The sequence below is a fragment of the Lampris incognitus genome, chromosome 6 (genome assembly GCF_029633865.1).
Source record: "Lampris incognitus isolate fLamInc1 chromosome 6, fLamInc1.hap2, whole genome shotgun sequence".
Classification (NCBI taxonomy): Eukaryota; Metazoa; Chordata; class Actinopteri; order Lampriformes; family Lampridae; genus Lampris; species Lampris incognitus.
Genome location: NC_079216.1, coordinates 7,990,992 through 8,011,983, shown reverse-complemented (window position 1 = coordinate 8,011,983; position 20,992 = coordinate 7,990,992). Strand labels below are relative to the sequence as shown.

The 20,992-nt window shown below is 45.5% G+C and overlaps 1 protein-coding gene across 1 annotated transcript in view; it reads right to left on the bottom strand.

Moving 5' to 3' along the window:
- Window positions 1-20,992, bottom strand: part of LOC130113997 (A disintegrin and metalloproteinase with thrombospondin motifs 20-like) — a 183,101-nt gene that overhangs the window by 36,731 nt on the left and 125,378 nt on the right. Inside the window, 2 exon segments of the mRNA XM_056281714.1 lie at window positions 15,362-15,538; window positions 17,600-17,761. Coding sequence (XP_056137689.1) covers window positions 15,362-15,538; window positions 17,600-17,761 — 339 coding nt within the window.

Here is a 20,992-nt window from a genome sequence, read left to right as displayed (position 1 = left end):
TGTTGCGCTCCCTGAGGTTTCTTCCTCATATTTTCTCCCTGTTAAAGGGTTTTTAGGGAGTTGCTCCCGAGAGGGTCTAAGGACAGGATGTTGTACTGCTCTAAAGCCCACTGAGGCAAATTTGTAATTTGTGATAATGGGCTACACAATAAATTTGATTTGATTTTTGCACAGCGCCCAAGTCTATTGAACAGGAAATATGGAAAAAGAACAGGCAGCGGCAGAAAGCAGCGTTGGTCGAGCGAGCTAGAGAGCGAACGAAGCGAGGGCGCCGCGATAGCGAGAACAAACGTGTTTCAAAGCTTTTTAATCACCGCAGCTATGAGAGGCTCTTCATCGTACACTCATAGCCGTGCACAAAAAATTCAGGCGGATCGGTTGAGTAGTTCGCGAGATTGGACGCAGACACACACGCACGCCGTGCGACCAAACGCACAATCCCCTACGGGCTACCGCCAGGCAGAGATAACACGTTTCAGTGAAACAAAGCAGGCGGATCTACTGAAGACGCCTGTTGAACTCACAAACCCATGGAATGCAGCTTGCTATTTACCCTGCAAACAAAAGAAGTACTTTTCAAAGCCCCCCGTGAATGGTAAATAGGGAGAGGAGAAGGAGGCGAGGATTCGGAGATGGGCCTGGATGTTGTGTGCACAGCTAGACAATCATCTTGTTCCAATTTGGAGGCTAGATATGCTGCAGGAGAGGTGGAGCGAGGAAGAGGAAGGAGAGGATGACGCTTAGGAGGAGAAAGAGGAAGAAGCTCAACAAATAAAAAAACATAAGACAGAGGAAGACTCCGAAAAATAACAATAAATAAATAAAGGGGGAAAAAAAATCTCTGCTTGAGACAACAGAAGAAAAGATTCTCCACTCGTCCGTCCTTTAGATGCCAGACAACAATTAGGATGCTGGCTATTTCTGCTCACTGAGCGAGCGCCCCTGCACATAGCCAGCCCCAAAATGGGGTGCTGGGATCGGATACACAAGCCCAGGAGAGCTATGTTTTGTCTTAGCATATTTTCCAGCCCAGATAATAAACATAATATTCCTTTGTCCTCTAATTAGGACCTCAGAATGTTGCATAACACCAAACGCACGCTTTCCCGGCGTGCCCACGATACGTTTAAGCCGGTCATGCTAAAGGCCGCCGGACCACTGAGTAAAAGACCTTCCTCGATGTGTCGTTGTCCCTTTCTCTCCTCTAGTACCCAAGCTGGAATAGAAGAGCAGGTTTTTTTTCCCACTTCTTATTTGAAAAGAACCTTCTAACCGCTCTGAAGAAGGTCCGAGGAGCACTTGGGCCAACCGTGCTTCTTTTGGGGGGGGGTCCATTTTGAAATCGTACAAATAGAGAGGGACCCCGATACTTCGCTTGCTCTTCTTCTTGAGAGTGGTGCAGTGAGGTGACACTAGACGTGCACACACACACACACACACACGCACACACACACACACACACACACTATGCATGCTGTAATTACCCAGGCATGTTAAACACAGGGCAGGCTCAGCTGACGGGGGACATCAAAGCCCCCAAGGCGATGAGTCAACCTGGGCCGAGAGGATCCACAAACACACACACACACAAACACACACAAACACACACACACACACACACACACACACACACACACACACACACACACACACACACACACACACACACATACACACACACACACACACACATCTATAAAACCAATGGCAGCACAGCCGTTATCTCCCAACGAGAGCAGAGGCGGGGAGGAGGAGAGGGGGTGGGGGTTAGTGAGGGAGGCTGGCCCCTCCTCCTTGTAAAAGAAAGAGGAGGAAAAAAAGGGGTACGAGAGAGAGAGAGAGAGAGGGGAAAAAAGAAGAGAGGAAGAAAAGAAAACAACAGCCATACGGGGCAGTGCTCCTCAGCTGAACTGTGTCTGCCATTTAGCGGCGGCGGCGGTGCCGGCTGGTGGCATCGCACTCCTCCTCCTCCTCCTCCTCCTCCTCCCTCGGCCCCGACAGCCTCATCTGTCAGCCATTAGATCATCGGGGAGCGGTTTAACACGGAACAGGGGGGAAACTGGCACAGCGAGCCGGGACCCCCTCAACACCGCTTCCACCTCCGAGAGGGCAAAGGGCTGACGGCACCTCGCCGTCCTCATCCTCGGCCACCCCGCGACGCTCCCCGGCGCTCAGGTAAGGCCGTCTCTCCTCGCACCCGAGGTCGGTCTGCTGCTAGGGTTTCTAGTCGGGCAGAACAACAGTGCCTTCACTTGGACGATGAGCGGAAGGTGAGACGGATGTGTGTGGGCTTGTCTGTGGGAGGTTGGTGAAGTTTCCTCTAGCCTCGTAGTGCGACCGAGAGAGGGACGGTGGATGCTTTGTGAGGTAGTAGTCGGCCCCTTCTTATCGATACTAGCCAACATTGGTGTATTTCACCTCACCTGCTGTCACACAAATTGTGCTTAACACGAGATGTGTTTGTGTGCTGGCGTGATTATATATGCCGGTGTTTTAGTAATCTAAAACAAATCAGAAGACCGTCACTTTCGTGTACAAAGAAACATCCTCGGGAAAAGGAGGATATAAAACCCAAATTTGGGGGGGGGGGGGGTCACATGAGAAATTAAATTCCTCGGAGACGGGACTCTCCCTCCCGAACCGCAGCAGCCATGAATTTCATGGGATTAGCCGGGATAAGGCCGGTATAATCTGACGAGGCTCGTATTGGGGTGTAATATGGATTACTTTAAAACGGAGTGACACAAAACCGCCTTTGAATTAAGCAAACGGCGTTGAAAGCCACCCGAGTGAAAAGCGGCTTTTTTTTTTTTGTTTTGTTTTGTTGTTTCGTTTGACAGAAGTCTCCGAGCAGAACGGGAGAGAAGTGCCCCACAGAAAGAGATAAGTGGTGTTTGGCCGCCGGGAGGATTTTCGGGGCGGCCTCTACTTGTTCTGCGCTGCGGTTTTAAAACAGCATTCCTGCCTCGCCGCCGTTCCCCCCCCCCCCGAGCTCTGGAACCGCTCACATAACCGAGTGCCAAACTAAATCTGACTAATTTTATGTTTGTTCTTCACGGTGTAAAAACCCGACCACGCAGCAGCTGGACGGGCCTGCAGCACAAAGTCACATGAAGGACGTCTGACTTCACTTAGCGGTGATTGTGAAAATCATTCCTGAAGAGTATTACTACAACAAATAACGCTGACTTTGAGTCAACATTTTGCTGTTTCGTCGATCCGTTTTTTTCTCCATTTGGTTACTCAGGTCTTTGTCTAGGAGTGGCAGGCCGACGCCCCAGAGAAGACTCCGCCCACCCCCGCACAGGTGAGCCAATCGGACGCATGGGAATGTTTAAGCGTAGAAGAAGAGTAGAAGTGTTTGCCATCCAACCAACAGGAAAACAACAGACCGACATTCTAGCTGAGGGAGTATTCCGCAAACACAACCGACGTCCAGATTTTTCCGAAACCGTTCTGTGTTTACTGTTGTTTTTCCACTGCCGTCTATCTTTGCTACTGAACACGTGTGCAAACGTGAAAAAAGAAATAATTCAAAAAATGTTAAGCATTCAGGTGGGTGGTTGTTGGGGTAGATTCGGACATTTCAGAAATTGTGATTTTAGGGAAAAAATTGGCATTTCGAAAATATTCCGGAAAAAAAACCAAAACCTCCACAATGTGACTTTTGCTGAATTCTACATTTGGACGTGTCCGGAACAGCGTCTCTCTAGATAAGCTGGCCATAAATCTTAGCCGTCATTTGAACTTGAAGAAACTTCTATCTCACAGATATTAACACGCTGATTTATTTAGCTCTGGCTCACTTCAGTCGCTGACGTGACGTAATACGGCATAATAACATAAACAGTGCACTGAGCTGAGCTTTACAGCTTAGTGTTATATCCTATTTACAAAACACAACGATTGAACGTTTTTGCGTCAAATCAAAGGTGCCGTGTTGAGAGTGACGAGGGAGCCGGCGTAATGCACCTTGCAACTGCAAATGGTGGATTTTGGAGCACCCATCCTACATTTAAAGGCTCTAAGTAATACCATATATCAGAAGGTGTGGGTGCCAAGGCCGCATTCCTATCACATTGTAGCACGCTAGCAACGCGAATAATACCGAGCATATGGTGACGGCGTCGACGCCGACTCTTCAAAGGAGATCCGCTCTCACCTGGAGCAAGAACAAACTTGCAATTAAGAGCCTGTGTGTGCATGTTGGGGGGGGGGGGGGAGGGAAGACGGTCTCGAATTCAACGCAAAGTCAGAGAGGTCAAGGTTATGAGTCAAACTCAGATGTCTGCTCAGCGAGGGTGACTCGACGAACGCAAGTCTTTGATTTATGACGCCAAAGTATTTACACGTGAATCACGGTATCGAACCGGGTCAGGAGTGAACCCGATGTACGTGTACTTGGAGATAGCGACAGCAGCGTTTTGTTACAACTGTGTTGGTGTCACTGTATTCTTCAGCGTTCAGATAAAGATAACAGAACGTGCAGACAGAGACGGAGACAGAAGAGGGGGGAGGGAGGGAGGGAGAGGGAAAGGCGAGTAAGACATATGGTCAGACGGAGCACATAGGCTGCTTTTCAGCTCAAGGTCCTGTTTTGCAGGGAAATTTCAGAAGCAGAAGTCAAAACAACACATCTGGGAACAGCTGGTAAGAGCAGGGTCATGGGGAGAGGAATGTCAAGGGCAACACAGATCTTTTTTTTTTTTATCAATCCATCCAAAGTAGCGACCCTGACCTATTCACTGCTGTGCACGGGAGCACTCTCAATACCCAACGCTAAGACTACAGGTCCAAGTCAGCCCACCCTGTCTAACCGAGTCCATACCAAATCCAATCTGGTATGCAGACGTTTGCAGGCATAGATCTTATCATGCATCCCACATAGCAGCGCTCTGAGTGAATTGACGAAATAAAACGGGGTTACGGTCGATTTTCTTTAAAGCGATGTGACCCGCCTGTGACTAAAAAAAGAAAAGAAAAGAGAAAAATCGTTGACAAAACCAGGCAGCGCTCAAAGTATGCCAAACTGTGCCTTTGCCATTTCCAAATGCTCAAATAAACAAGCCATCGGGGAGGCATATAGAGTTTCTTCCACACAATTTCCTTTTTAAGTCAACACCACTCAGAAAAGATAAACGGAGCAACCATAAGTCAACATGAAATGACAAAACAGCGTCGCTTTCTTTTTTTTCTTTTTCTGTCCATCCAAACATTCAGCTAGCAGCTTTAATTTTCCATTACTGTGTCAAACCACAAGATCCAGCACAGTCCAATTGAGTTGGAAGTGGTCTTAAAAAAAAAGGGGGAAAGTAGTAAGGAATTCTCAATGGCAGAGTTTGACAGAGGGGGAAAAAAAACATCAGATGAGGCATGAAGTTATAAAGCCGTGACCTTTGACACACAACATCCAAGTCCAACTCCTTCCTGTCAAATGTCATCCAGCTGCCTTTCCAATCTGTCAGAGCAACAAGCCGCTGCGGCTAGCATGCACGCAGACGTGGCGTCGCTGCAAGCTGCAGGACATGCGGCTAGCATGCACACAGATGTGGCATCGCTGCAAGCTGCATGGCATGGCTAGCACGAACACAGACGTGGCATCGCTGCAAGCTGCAGGACATGCGGCTAGCATGCACACAGACGTGGCGTCGCTGCAAGCTGCAGGACATGCGGCTACCATGCACGCAGATGTGGTGTCGCTGCATGCTGCAGGACATGCGGCTAGCATGCACAGAGATGTGGCATCGCTGCAAGCTGCATGGCATGGCTAGCATGCACACAGATGTGGTGTCGCTGCAAGACATGCGGCTAGCATGCACACATGCATGGCATCGCTGCAGGCCGCATGACATGCGGTTAGCATGCACACGTATGTGGCATCGCTGCAGGCTGCAGGCCATGCGGCTAGCATGCATGCAGACGTGGTGTCACTGCAAGCTGCAGGACATGCGGCTAGCATGCACACAGACGTGGCATCGCTGCAGGCCATGTGGCTAGCATGCACGCAGACGTAGAGTCGCTGCAGGACATACAAGGTGTAGAGAACTGTACAAGACTGCCCTGCCATTAATTTTTTGATGTACAAATTAAGAGCAAAAACAAAACAAATGCAGGAGTGACAACCTCTACATGAAAAAAGAGACGGTGTACAAGTTGTAACATCACATAAACAAATTTTTTCCGCTTTCTTTAATGGAGATGTTTCGAGTGTCCCACCTGCTCTGTATGCTTCTCATTAACACATACCTCTGAGCAGAATGCTGGTTTTAAACCGCTCTTCTTTTTTTGAGGGGGCGGGGGGGGGTTTATGGGAGGATTGTGCAGGTTATATTGTCTTTGGTGTTCTAATCAGTATCTTGGCCACAGCCGCCTGCCCCTACTTTTGTCTTCCCCTCCAACGAGCATCTCTGAAAAAGTGATATTTTAACCAAGTCCAAGACCAGCATGGCTTCCCAGATCCAGCTCGCCTTAATATAAACGTCACTGGGCCTAAAGCAGAAACCCTTCACATGGACAGATCTTTTCTTGAGAACAGTTTTATTCAAGAATTTTCTCTAATCTGGGATTTCCTTGTTGACAAAGTCCAAAGTTAAAATGGGTTCACACATGTTGGTCAGTCCCATCTTTCAAAGAGTGAAAGCCGACAATACTTTATTAATACTGGAAAATACAGAAAAATACACCGAGCCCTGAAAGAATAGACAATTAATAGGCCTACACATAAATACTGCATAATTTGGATTATTTTAGCCTGTATTTTGAAAAATAAATCCATTCTGAAAAATGTTTCCTTTCCTTTATGTCAATTCTGGAAGCGGCACTTTGATTTCTGAACTTTTTAACCTCTTTTTTTCCAGATCCTTTTTTTCGGTGGCATGTCTAAACGTAACGTTATCATGTCATCATCTGTTCAAATTCCTCCAAAGTGTCATCTTGGTTTTTTTTTCTTTCTTTGAACGCCTCATTGAAAATCATCTGTCATTGCAGTACGTAGTCATTCTGAGGCGTTCGCTACGCTGACTGCAAGTTTTGCGTCGCCATTAATCTTCCCAACGAGTGGCGTCCAACGTTCAAGGTGCGCGTGTAGGAACACGACTGGGTGGTTAGCAGCCTTTTTTGACCCGTCCTGCGAGAGTGAATTCGAGAGAAATGTAAGAAACTTGACACGATGCTCTGTCGCCGAGAGATGTTGGAATTTCCTCCTTATCTGTGGACAAACGACCACACTAACGTAGAAACAGATCTGATGGGGTAACGAGTTCCTGCGTAGCACAGAGACCCACAACACACTAGAAAAAGAGCGTTCGCACAGATTTCCTGGCAGAAAAAGATCACTGAAATGTGGCTAACTTAAAAACACATCAACCGCGGTAGACTAGTGTGGCTTTCGGAAGAGAGAGATGAACTGAAAAAGAAACCCAACCGCCCGTTACACAGAGCGGTTCGAACCCTTCCACGAACACCTCATCTATCTCTGTCTTTCCCCAAGCACTTCAAAAGGAGGGGGGAGAAAAAAGAGCCTCTTTGAGAAAAGACAGCGAGTTCCGCCGGCTCCTCTTCACTCCATCAGATTTGATAGCGTCCGACAAGCTCCGGCATGACTGGGCGCCATCACGCCTGCAGTGGCGGCCCGGTTTGACGAGGGCAGACTTAAGTGTTGTCTGAGAAGGGATTCGCTCTCCAAGGCTTCAGAAGGCCCTAAAACACTTCATAAACCAGCTTGAGATAAACCAGGCGCACCCTCGATACGTCAGAGTAGGCCCCTGGTACCAATCATCCGGCGAGCCGCAGATAGGGCTACCCTGAAGGCCAGCAGGTTTTCGCACGCTGTCCTTTCTCGCTCCATCTAACCGCATCTCTCCACAGCTGAGCCTGCCAACGAATAATGTGTACCTTCATTTAAACCTGACCTTAAATCTTTTTCTCTTAATTTCTGCTGATGTGTTTAGCCAACCGAACTCCTTTTGGTTCTGGAGTCAGCTTACGTGCCCGGTGATGCGACGTTTTAGTCTTCGCGCCCTCGGCGACAGCGTTCACGGATGAGTCGAACCGAGACTCCACCGTCCGCTGGACCGAGCCGGGAAAGCAGACGACCGTATTTCAAACGTTTGATGTCAAATACTGAACAGCAGATGTCTATAAAGACAGCGGCGGAGTCGGTTTATGTAAAAGATTTGTGGCTGCCGATGCTTACATTTTTTTCAGTTTTTTTTTTTTTAAACCACATGTATGAAATCGACAACCCATCTACCAGTAAAACGCCGCATGCGCAGGAATGGAAAACAAATCAATCAGGGTAAAGTATGATGTACATGACATTTGTGACTTGTTTCTAAGGAGGCGGGGCATCGTCCCATTCAACCGCTCTCTACACTGCAATCAACTGTGAGGAAGTTTACGTTGTGGTGGCAATTCAGCACCAAAATGCAAAACGATTTGATAAAGACAGGCGAGTGAATTGTGTGGACAATAATAATAAAACTTTTTTTTTTCTTTTGGTGTACTGTTTGTGTGATGTTGTCGTCCTCGTGTGTTTTGAACTGCTTCTTGAGCCGATGTGGACTTCGTTTCCTCCCGTCAAAACTCTGCTTCGGTCCAAACATACCAGATCTACAGATAACATCGCAGCATCTGGTTTTGGGCCTCCAGAGGCTCCGGGTCTTCTCATCTGCCTGACTCTACAACAGCCTTCGCTCCAGCTGACAAATCCTCATTTGTGTCATTTTGCATTGCTCGGGTAAAAACAACGACAAAACCTTCTTTGAAGGCCCCCCAATTTCACGTTAGCTCCAAACTCAGGTTTCAATTAAGTCACGACAAGAGCCAATGCCAGTGAAGACCCGGACAGGGTGGGGGTGGGGGCGGATGGGCTTCGGCAGCTGCGGCGGTTCACGACAGACTGACATATGGGCCGTATCAGGAAACGTAGACCACGGTGATGTCACAAACAACTGACCCCGGGGTGACGGGTTCGGTGAGCGTTCCTGCCCGGCGGCCCTGGGGCCAAAGTCAAGTATGTCGGTGCCGTGCATGTGGATTTCATTTGACCCACTCCTGTTCAGTTCACAGTCAATCCGATCTGCTATCCCCCCCCCCACCCCCCACCCCCAACTCCAAACATGGGAACCCCCCGCTCTGGGCAGGAAACAGTGTGTTTTTGTTAGCAACAAACAGGCATAAATTACCAAAATGGTGGCGCGCTCCCCGATTCATCGCACACTGCCTTATTGTTGCTGTCCGTGCACGTCTGACACAGCCGTCGGCTTTTTGAGGTAATCGCCGTTAGCTAATGATGTTTACCCTCGTTGCTAATTTGTGTGAAACTGTGCCATTCCGTACTCACAGGTCGCTCAATAAATACGAATATTTGTCTTGTGTCTGGTTTATTTTTTTTCCCCCCCAACAATCCTGAATAAAGGGAAATATGTTCTGAAGAATTAAATGATGCACAATGTTTGACTCTATTTATCGATATCTCCCTGCAGCAGCTCCCATATAGAAGTATTATCTTGCACACAGGGGAAGAGCAGAATGTTCTGTCTTCTTATCATCTTGCCAACTCACTGAATAGCTGATTTAATTGGCAAATTAGTAAAACTGCTTTTCCGCACATTACCGTCCTTATGCAAATGTATGCAAGCGTTACAAATTAGTCATGAGATCAAATGTTCATCAAAGACCGCAGCACATTTGCGAACACTGTCCGGGGATGATGGTAAACCGTGAGTAAAGTGATCCGCCCGCTGGGATGTGATTATATCTTCGAGGAAAGTACTCAAAGAGAAAACATGAAGGTAATGACTCGATCATAAATCGTGTATTTATTAAGCTGTGGACTAATATGATAAGTAAATGATATAAAGGGGAACAGAATTATACGGTAGAGAATTCAGCTTTATATGAAAACAAAAATGCGTATGGGATTTATATTTCAATATATATCAATATATATTGAGAATCAATTGCAAATCAAAGGGAAATACTCTCGTTGTACACACACCAACCACTGTAGGTTTACTCAGGACTTATTGGGCTGACGTTCCCATCACTGCTGCACAAACACCATCTGTCAGTATCAGAGTTTAGTAAATATGGATTTCTGCAAACAGGAGAGGCCACTTCCCTGAGGTAAGACGTAATCTATAGCCATAAACAGTATTTCAGCCACGTTGCGCAATGCAAGAACTCCGAAGCCATGCAGTACTAAATCCTCGCCCCGATAATCCCGGCGTTTCAACAGCACATAACTTTATCTTCGCACAAGATTCTGTTACGTAACAACAACTTAAGGAATATTATAAGGACCATATATTTTTGGTAATTGAACCCATATTTATGATAAATCTCCCATAAACCAAGTCCATCGTAACAGAAGATGCCTTGGGTGGAGGACTCGATGAAAATATCCCCTCTTAATGCACCGTTTTGATAACAGAGCCAGTTTATAAGCCACATTAGGGGACCACTAATGCATACCGAGGGAGACAGCCTCCGAACCAAGGCCTGCGGTAGGTGTGTACATGTTTCCAGTCCTCTCATCACGGTATTTGGCCATGTTCGTATCGGCTCGGGTCTTTCCATCTTTATTATTCGCGTTCCTCAAGTTCGCTCCTCTTTCGAGGACACGATGGGACAAAGAGCAGTAAAAATGAACCAATCGGCGCGGTATTCCACAAAAACTCAAGGCCCCGATTTCCAGGCCTTGATTTTGGACCCCCATCAACTAAACAACCTTTGCCAACACTGATTAATACCAATTATTGTTGTAGTAAAAGAGAGACTGCATTGGTTTCCTGCCAGAGGCATTACGAAGAGCCTATTAATACAATTGTAAACAGATGTGCCACCTGGTGCCGCAGTTTGATTTGCCCCGAGTGCGTTTTCCCAGGCGAGATCACAAAATAAAATGCCAGAGCGGCGATATAAACGGAGAACGTCCGCTCTCGGTTGAACCGTACACCACACCGCTGTATGCAGAGCCTCAGAGGTAATACAGAGAACGCTGCAAACACGCCGCCTAAGATTTCATTATAAAGCCATTATTAAAACAGACCACTCGAGGGGATGAAGTCAAGTGGGGGTCAAATACCAAATACCACAAGAAAATCACAACTTCTTCCTATAAATTCTTTATATTGCAGTATTTGACCTTCAAGGATTCATATATAGGGGATTAGCACACAATATTGTATTACAGTATGTGGTACTGTAACCATGAGCCATAACCGCGTCAGCCTCTCTGTAAGTAAAGCCATACGCATGTACATAAAAGATGTAAAGGCAGCAGACTAGCTCGCTCTTTGCTCACAAACTGTCTACGCTTTTAGCATCCCATACCATAATTGCATTTCTTGATGAAACACTTCATGTGTGAAGTTTTAACTCGCTCTGAACTTGCCATCTGAGCTCTTGCCGGAGAAACAAGCCTCGCTACTTTTCGCTAAGTTCGCCAGCAGAACACCTCATTGAAAAACAACACAAATTTCACAGCATGTATGTTTCTTTAATAATCTTTACAGTGGGAAAAGCTAATTCAACATGTTTACGTATCTTTGCATGTGAAGGAAATAAATACGAAAAATAAATGGAAAAAAAAAGCAAAATAAATTTCCTGTAGTTCAGCGACTGAGACTCGCAGGGCTTCAAAAAACAAGATAAAAAAAGAATTGTGGTAGAAGTTGTTGTTGTGATGGCGGAGGAGTTGTGTTGGGACAGAGCGATGGCACATCGGGAAAAACAGAGGAACAAAAACAAGAACGACTACATACATCCTAATGGTGGAAGATTAGCGACATAAATAGAAAAAAACAAACAAACACTTGCAACACTTTACCAGAACCTTAGGTCACAGTATCTTCATGCTGTGACACCATAAAGGTTTGATTCAGGGTGTCAGCATTTGTGCGGTGCAGAGTTGCATTTTCATGGACAGATCTTGCATTGTTTGGAGATGCACAGAACATTCAAAGCTGCACAATTGCTGAAAAAAACAAAACAAAACATAGTGCCTTTCTCTGTCAGGTATGTATATGGAAAAAGACTGGATCGTGCAATGAGCTAAGGATGCAAGACTATTGGGTGGGACAGTAGCAGAACGCTTGCATGGGCTTGTGCATGCTACAACTATGAATTGACCTTATGACCATGGCAGCTGAACGGTTTGAGAGCAACTCTGATTTATTATACTGCTGAGCTAAGCCCGGTGTGGTCCTAAGGTTGTATCCTGATTTGTCATGTCGGTAGCAGGATGCGGTTCCTTAATATTCTGAGCACTAACAAAAACCAGTAAGAGTCATTACATGATTACAGGTCCTATATGCATTACGCTTCTGAAGACATGAGCTACACAGGGCAACTCTTACAGACTGTCACTATTCCCATTGGGGAATATTATTACTAATTATTATTTTAATAATTTTAAGAACCGGGGAATATTCCAAGGGTCTTAAATTCTGTTTGGATAAAAATGTTTAAATGATGTTCCTGTTTAGTCAATGCAACAATAGCAACTCAGATGACACTGCCAATGGGTGTTGCTTTCGGTTGCTATGTGCATGACCACCTTAAGAATAGCAGTGATGGTAATGGGCCATCAGCAGGGTCATATTACCATAGGACTCTTAAGGCAGATCACAGATAGGAGTTGTGACTCTACGGCTCTTTAAAAACACCAAAAATATTACACATGTATTCACGTGAGCTTATATTTGTGAATGGTGACAAACAATTCAAGTTAAGTGTTACATGTATGTAAGCTGGAACAAAAACATTAAAGCTGCAACAATGAATAATCTATTGTCAACAAATAAATAAGATTTACTGGGGGGAGGGGGGGTCCTTCAGAAATATTAAAAAAAAAATTGTCCCAAGGAAAAAATAAAAACAGCAACAAATGACTAAAATATCATGACAGAGGTATTTCCGTGCGTTTTCAATTCGTATTAAAGATGATGCAGATGACTGAGTTGAACAACACTGTAAGACCAGACCGAGAACTAAAATAAAACCACTAAACCATAACTTTTATTAACTGCATTTATAGTCAAACATTTTGCACCAAGACTAAACTGCATTGGTTTTGACACTGAAATTTCACTTTACGAAAATAAATAAACGTGTTATATGACCCGGAAATAGGTTAAAACAAAACCGTTTTCGCAATATACGACAACAAAGACAACAAAACCATTTCGTCATGTAGCACCATCAACAAATCACTGCCAAAAATGATGCACGAACTTCATGGAAACCAGAGCACCTTCAAACTCCACAAACTACACCTCAATGGCGTCTTCTCCGTTACACGGCTCTCAACTTAGCTGAACGATGACGACTTTTGAGGTGTTTTGGAGGGTGCCTGATTTCCCAACTTTGGTTCTCATGCAGCAAAAAAAAGAAAAATACAAATAAAAATGTAAGAGGATAACATCGGCAGTAAAAAGAGTAAGAACAGCCTAGTTGAGATTTGGTCAACTTTTCTCAACTAACAAGGTGGCTGACGGATGGAGGGCTGGTGGAGAAGCCGGTCTGGCTCGCTCAGTAGAGAAAGAATGGACCTTCAGTGGCTTCCTTACCAAGCAGAGCGCGGTGTTGAACCGGAGGTCAGTTCGGCCTTAAACCAGCGACTTAGTGGTTAAACTTTCTATTTATGTGCATATTTCATGTTGACTCACAAATCCTAAATGTAAATTCAGGATGCAGTCCAAAAGGCCCAAGTGCTACGGCTTCCGTTTTGGCCAAAGAACGAGGAAGTTAGTCCTGAAGACGGTCGTTTTGCTTTCATTTACTGACACCTATCAGTTACATAGAGTACTTGCAACGATACACTGGAAAGGAAATAAGAGTTTGCACCTTCCCTACCGCCAAACGGTAAAAACATCGTTGAACTTGGGTTTTGGCCATTTAACTTTTATCGGTAAATTTCTTCTGCGGGATTATTCTGCCTCCTTTTTTTGTTAGCCGAAACAACTTTGCTTCGCCTTCAAACTCACCACATACGGCTAACTGCTGCGTCATTATTACCTGGTACATTCTGCCCAACAGTAACCATGGAAACCAGCGAGTATGACGTCATCTAAATAATCCCAGCAATAAAAATGATCATCGAGGATCGTTGTTTGCATGTAAATCTGCAGGATTGTAGCATTAAACTCCATCCGATCATCTGCTTTAACCCAGTCACAGGGGCGCAAATTAGGGATGCTAATGGGGACGTATTTGCCAAAACGGGACTACAGTAATAATAAAAAAACAGGTTTTGTCAGATGTTCAAATTATAAAAAGTGAATTACAAAATGCAGCCTTTCTTAGGCTTCGACAAACTAGACTACATATTTTGCAGATGGAACGATACTTGAATGAAATAATCAGTGCTTTCGTAGAATGGCTATTTATCCGTCAACTTATTATACCGTCTCACTGTCTGTCTGTCATTATCCTTTACTGAATCCTTTCTTAGCAACTGACATATCACATGTGGACACGTGTGACCTGTTTCATATATTTTAACCTAAAACAGACAATGGCATTTGATTGTATTTCATCTTAAATGTAAAAAAAAAAAAAGTAAAAAAAGAAGTCCAACATATCAAAAATACTAATGAAGCGTGCATTTTTTGAAAATATTTTCCTCTGTACAAACTGTTTATTAATGGAGAAACGAGAGGTCCGACAAGGAGCACCGGTAAAAATATTAAATATAATATTCAGTTATGATAACTAGGTACTATCAAATAAAATCATACTGTACAAAGATACATGTACAAAACACAGTAACAGTCATTTGTTGCTGTTCAATAAAGGTAATAATATTAACTCTTATACACAAATATACACTTGTGTACTTCGCATACAGGGTGAAGACAGCAATAATAACAGTTTACTTCACACTTCAAATATGAAATAAATATCTTTCTGAGTTATTCATTATTGCCTCTACAAATATATGGCATTATTGGACAACAGTGTCCCTCTAATTTATAGGTTTTAAATTGGAGCCTCGGCTCAAAATGGGATCCATGTGTTTTTAATGATTCCTTAAGTGGAGCAGCGTTTTATTATCTTTTTTTTATTTTTTTTATTTTTGTATTTTCCTTTTTATTTTTGATTTTAATGTGCACCATGCCACTGTGGGGCCTGTGTGGGTGGCCCCAAGGCTCGCTAGCCAACAGCGACGCTAAGCACCTAGCACTCCATCGAAATCCCTACGTTTTAAGGTTGAAGACACACTTAGCACGCGGTCCCTGAAGTACGTATTCTCCCTGTTATTTCTCAGCGCACAACACATCTACTCACAGTGATGCGCCCCCGCAGCGAGGGAGGGAAGGAAGTGGTGGATGGGAAGAAGGAAGTACTATCGTACCGGCTTCCAGGGTCGGCGGTGCCAGGAAGCAGAGCCCGGGCACGGCTGCAGGTTGCACTGCTCCACATCTGGAGGCTTGTCCAGGATGTCGCAGTTGTGGTTGTTGAGTCTCTGGCCGTTGGGCCGCTGGCACACCACCAGCCGGGTCCTCCGTCCTCCTCCGCAGGTCTGCGTGCACTGAGGGATATGATATGGAAAAAAGGTATGAATAAAAAGAAAGAAAGAAAGAAAATGAAAAGAAAAAGGAAATGATGGATGGATTTCACTTTTTTGGAGGTCTGCTTGTTTTCTTCAGCGTCTCAGTGGTGATTTTCTTAGAAGTGAATTGAGAATAGATAGATAGAGGGAGGGTAAGAGAGTAAGCTAGAAAGAGAGACAGATAAACGACACAGATGAAACTAACCCTCCATTTACCCTTTGGTCAACTTAATTTAAGGGTTGACCATTTTCGAGATGTTGTGCTCAGCGCCTGAATGCCGAATTTGGTTTCATACAGCAACAAATATCTTTTGTTTTGTTCGAGTGGAACATTCATTTATGCCATAGTCATCATGTCCATCACGGGCGACAGTGGCTCGGCGGTAGAGCAAGTCATCTGGTAACACCGCTTCCGGTGTGGGAAAACGGTTGCGCGAATTCATGTTTGCAGCGGCCTCACCCAGTACCGGTGTGGGAAGAAGCTGGCACGAACTGCCGGTCTGCATGAGCTAGCAGCTAGCTTAGCCTGCCCCACTTCCACGTCCTGTCAAACTGCCCTCGGTGTTTCCTCCTCGGGCGCAGCTCCAAGCAGGGCCGTGGTCTCTGGGCCCACCGGGCGCAGCAGACCAGGCTCCCCCAGCTGATCCAATGCCATCTCTCCCAGCCAGACACCTTCGATACACCTCCCCACACTCCACATGACGACACTAAAAACACAGTCAACGCTAGGCGAGGCCGCCGCCAGACCGCCCTCGGTGTTATTGGAACTGCTGCTCTGCATGGGCTAGCAGTTAGCTTAGCTTGCTTTGCTTCCGCATCCTGTCAAAACGCCCTCTGGACTGTGGTCTTTGGGCCCACAGGACGCAGCAGACCAAGCTCTCCCAGCCGATCCAACACCAGCTCTCCCAGCCATCAAACGAAAACACAAACTTAGACGCAGACGTGTACAAACACACTGCATGGACGGTACTGGGTGAGGCCGCCACAAACACAAGTTCGCGCCACCATCTTCCCACACCGGTATTGGGTGAGGCCGCGGTAAACATGAATTCATGCAGCCATCTTCCCACACCGGAAGCGGAAATACTATCTGACACACTCTGATCGGCCGGGGCGCCTATTTGGGGGGGGGGGGGACTGGGGAGAATAGCATGATCCTCCCACGCGCTACGTCCCCCTGGTGAAACTCCTCACTGTCAGGTGAAAGGAAGCGGCTGGTGACTCCACATGTATGGGAGGAGGCATGTGGTAGTCTGCAGCCCTCCCTAGATCCCTAGATCAGCAGAGGGGGTGGAGCAGCGACCGACATGGCTCAGAAAAGTGAGGTAATTGGTTGGGTACAACTGGGGAGAAAATGGAGGGGAAATCCAAAAATAAAAAAAATAAAAATACAAGTCAGACAGTGCTGGATAAAAGTAAAGAAGCCGTGATGGCAGATTTTTGGAAAATCCCACTTTTAACTTTGGATCATTTCCTGAGTTTGATGCCGGTAGTGTTCACACCGCAAACAAATCACACACATCTGTAGAGCTGGAAGAAGACCCACCTTTTCACATGGTCTTGGTGCGCTTGTTTGATTTGCACCTGAGTTCGGATGACATCGTTCACACCGGCCCAAATGAAACTTTATGTTAATGTTGAAATGTTAATGTTAAAGCTTTATGAAGTCATTTATACCACATCACACGTTGGATGTGAACACAACCTACGCCCCAGCTCACACCGGCATTTATGACAGCAACATTCTGCACCGAAAGCAATTCAGTTGAATATAGTTGTGGATCAGCGATCCATGGCTTCGCTTCCAAGTGCAAAGTAAATTTGCACAATGCCTTTGAGCAGAGTTCAACTTTGGTGAACTCTGACACGCAGATTCGTGCCGGCAACCTACAGCAAAACTTCGTGTCATCCTCTGATGGGACTGCCACTGGGGAGAGTCCAAAATGGCGGACGCTATCTTTTCAAGATCACGCGAAGGAATCATGCTGTACTGATTTCTGGTGTATGAAACCATGTCTGTGAAGGGAAGCTTGTCCTCACCTCTCCCCAGATGCCGAAGTTCCACAGTGGACAGGGCCCGGAGTCGCAGCTCTTGGACTCGGCGGGTTTGACCCTCTCGTCGCAGTAGCTGTTACTGCGTCCATACGCGTCCTGACACACAACCACTCGCCTCTGGAAGCCTCCTGCGCACGTACTGGAGCACTGGTGGACACAAAAGGTGTTTTATATGAGGAACCGAACAGCACATCCAAACATACAGAGACAAAGATGAAATACAGACAAGGCCTGAACCAAACCTGGACAAATAATTCATGAGGTTTGTCTCTTATGACCTGTCTTGAATTCCAGGTGTGGTTAGAAAAGTTAAGACACGTCTGTCTGATTTCCATCCAAACCGCTTATCCTACATAGGGCCGCTGGGATGCTGGAGCCTATCCCAGCAGTCACTGGGCGGCAGGCGGGGAGACACCCTGGACAGGCAGTCAGTCCATCACAGGGCCGACACACACAAACACACATACATTCACACCTAGGGACAATTTAGGACGTCCGATTCACCTGACCTACATGTCTTTGGACTGTGGGAGGAAACGAGAGCATCCGGAGGAAACCCACGCAGACAGGGGGAGAACATGCAAACTCCACACAGAGAATAACCTGAGATGACCCCCAAGGCTGGACTACTCTGGGGCTCGAACCCAGGACCCTCTTGCTGCGAGGTGACCATGCTAACCACTGTGCCACCATGCCACCCTCTATCTGATTTAAGTGATATTTTTATTGATACTTTTTTTGGCTGTTTACATTTGATCATAATGGACAATTGCTATTCTAATTTCCTTATTTTCAAAACCACGCTGAATTTTGTGTTTCTATTAGTGATTGTTGATTACATTATTGATTTGTGGTGATTTTTTTTAATACTAAACTGTATTAAACATTTTATTCTTATTGCCAATGTTAGATACTGGTGTCCTGTCTAGGGATACACCGTTATTTTCCCTCCGGACAAAGATTCTCAGTATGAATCTTTGAATATCAGCTGATCCAAGTACTGATCCAATTCATTACTTTTGCTGAACAGTGCAGACTTAGACCATTAGTTTGGGGTCAATGGGCATAATAATTGAGGTGGAATCAGTCCCCCCCCCACCGTTAAAAAATTAAAGCTTCCATGTGCAGAAAATGCAGTAAATCAAGCCATTTTGCTTTAATTTATGACATGTTACTCACGGCTTTTGGTATTGGATTTTAGTCTTGGGTAAAATCTCTGATGCTGACATTCCAATTTAGCCTAACATCGGCCCAATATCCGACACCACTATTGGTGCAGCCCCCGTTCTGTCTATGGCATTCCTCAAACAGACAGGACATTATTTCTGAAAGCCATTCTTGTCTACGCTTTATGATGTGAAGTTTGTTGTAGTAGTTGTATTAAAACTGTGTCTTTTGTTTCTTGCACCGTTTCGTTTTATGGCTGCATTGCTGCACTGATCAGATAGATTTAGCTCAGTTATAAATAATAGAAAAGGGTAGAAAAGTATCTCTTGGGCCATCTTGTGATACAGTCAATCTCACCCGGGTAATCTCTACTACTACCACTACTACTATTACTTTCAGCTGTTCCTGTTAGGGGTCGCCACAATGGATCATCTGTTTCTATCTCTTCCTGTCCTCTGCATCTTCCTGTCACACCAGCCACCTGCATGTCCTCTCTCACCACATCCATAAACCTCCTCTTTGGCCCTCCTCTTCTCCTCTTCCCTGGCAGCTCCATATTCAGCACCCTTCTCCCAATATACCCAGCATCCCTCCTCCACACATGTCCAAACCATCTCAATCTTGCCTCTCTCGCTTTGTCTCCAAACCGTCCAACCTGAGCAGTCCCTCTAATATACTCGTTCCCTAATCCTGTCCTTCTTCATCACTCCCAATGAAAATCTTAGCATCTTCGACTCTGCCACCTCCAGCTCCACCTCCTGTCTTTTCATCAGTGCCACTGTCTCCAAACCATATAACATAGCTGGTCTCACTACCATCTTGTAAACCTTCCCTTTAACTCTTGCTGGTACCCTTCTGTCACAAATCACTCCTGACACTCTTCTCCACCCACTCCAACCTGCCTGCACTCTCTTTTTCACCTCTCTTCTGCACTCCCTGTTTCTTTGAACAGTTGACCTCAAGTATTTAAACTCATCCACCTTCGTCACCTCTACTCCTTGCATCCTCACCATTCCACTGTCCTCCCTCTCATTCACGCATAGGTATTCCGTCTTGCTGCTACTGACTTTCATTCCTCTTCTCTCCAGTGCATACCTCCACCTCTCCAGGCTCTCCTCAACCTGCACCCTACTCTCACTACAGATCACAATGTCATCTGCATACATCATAGTCCATGGAGACTCCAGCCTGATCTCGTCCGTCAACCTGTCCATCACCATTGAAAACAAGAAAGGGCTCAGAGCCGATCCTTGATGTAATCCCACCTCCACCTTGAACCCATCTGTCATTCCAACCACACACCTCACCACTGTCACACTGCCCTCATACGTATCCTGCACCACTCCTACATACTTCTCTGCAACTCCCAACTTCCTCATACAATACCACACTTCCTCTCTCGGCACCCTGTCATATGCTTTCTCTAAATCCATAAAGACACAATGTAACCCCTTCTGGGCTTCTCTATACTTCTCCATCAACATTCTCAAAGCAAAATCAATCCAGTAATCAATTAAGTGAAAACGAATCACAAATAGTTCTCATTTATGTAACCCTGTTCTGACGAACATACCTTAAGATGAAACGTAAAGCCCTGAGAGGAGTTGCAACTAATTCACAATATAGATCCACTCTTTCTAAAGTTAACAAACATGGATATCAAAACTACATACACACAAATCTAAATGCACAAACACACACATTTATGCAAACAGACGCATCCTCTGAAGCATTCACTTGTAATCAGGACCAAAACCAGCTGCACTGTGTGAAATGATTCTCCCAAAGATGGAAAACATCAGCCATCTCAAGGTTAACCTGATCCGGGTACATCGCCACCTTGACTGGGGCGGAGGTGTATGACCTGCATCCAATTAAAGTGAAACCTCTCCACTGTCTGTGCATGAGTACAGTCACTTCTCTTCATAGTCGAGGCTCTGCGGTGAAAGAGCAGCACCACAGAGTAAGTCTGAACAGGGATCAGTCAACCTCGTGATGTGAGACATCATGGAAGTAACCCGGAGGAGAGAGTTTCCTCATATAATAGACATGTTGTCATCATGGCCTTTCAAAAAAAAAAAAAAAATAAGAATCTTGAATCCCAACATGTCTTACCCTTACATATTTTTGCGGCCAAAAGGTTTTATTTAGCTTCCAAAAAACAGCAATTGTATATAGGCAGAGTCATACATCCATATTTGAGGCTACTCT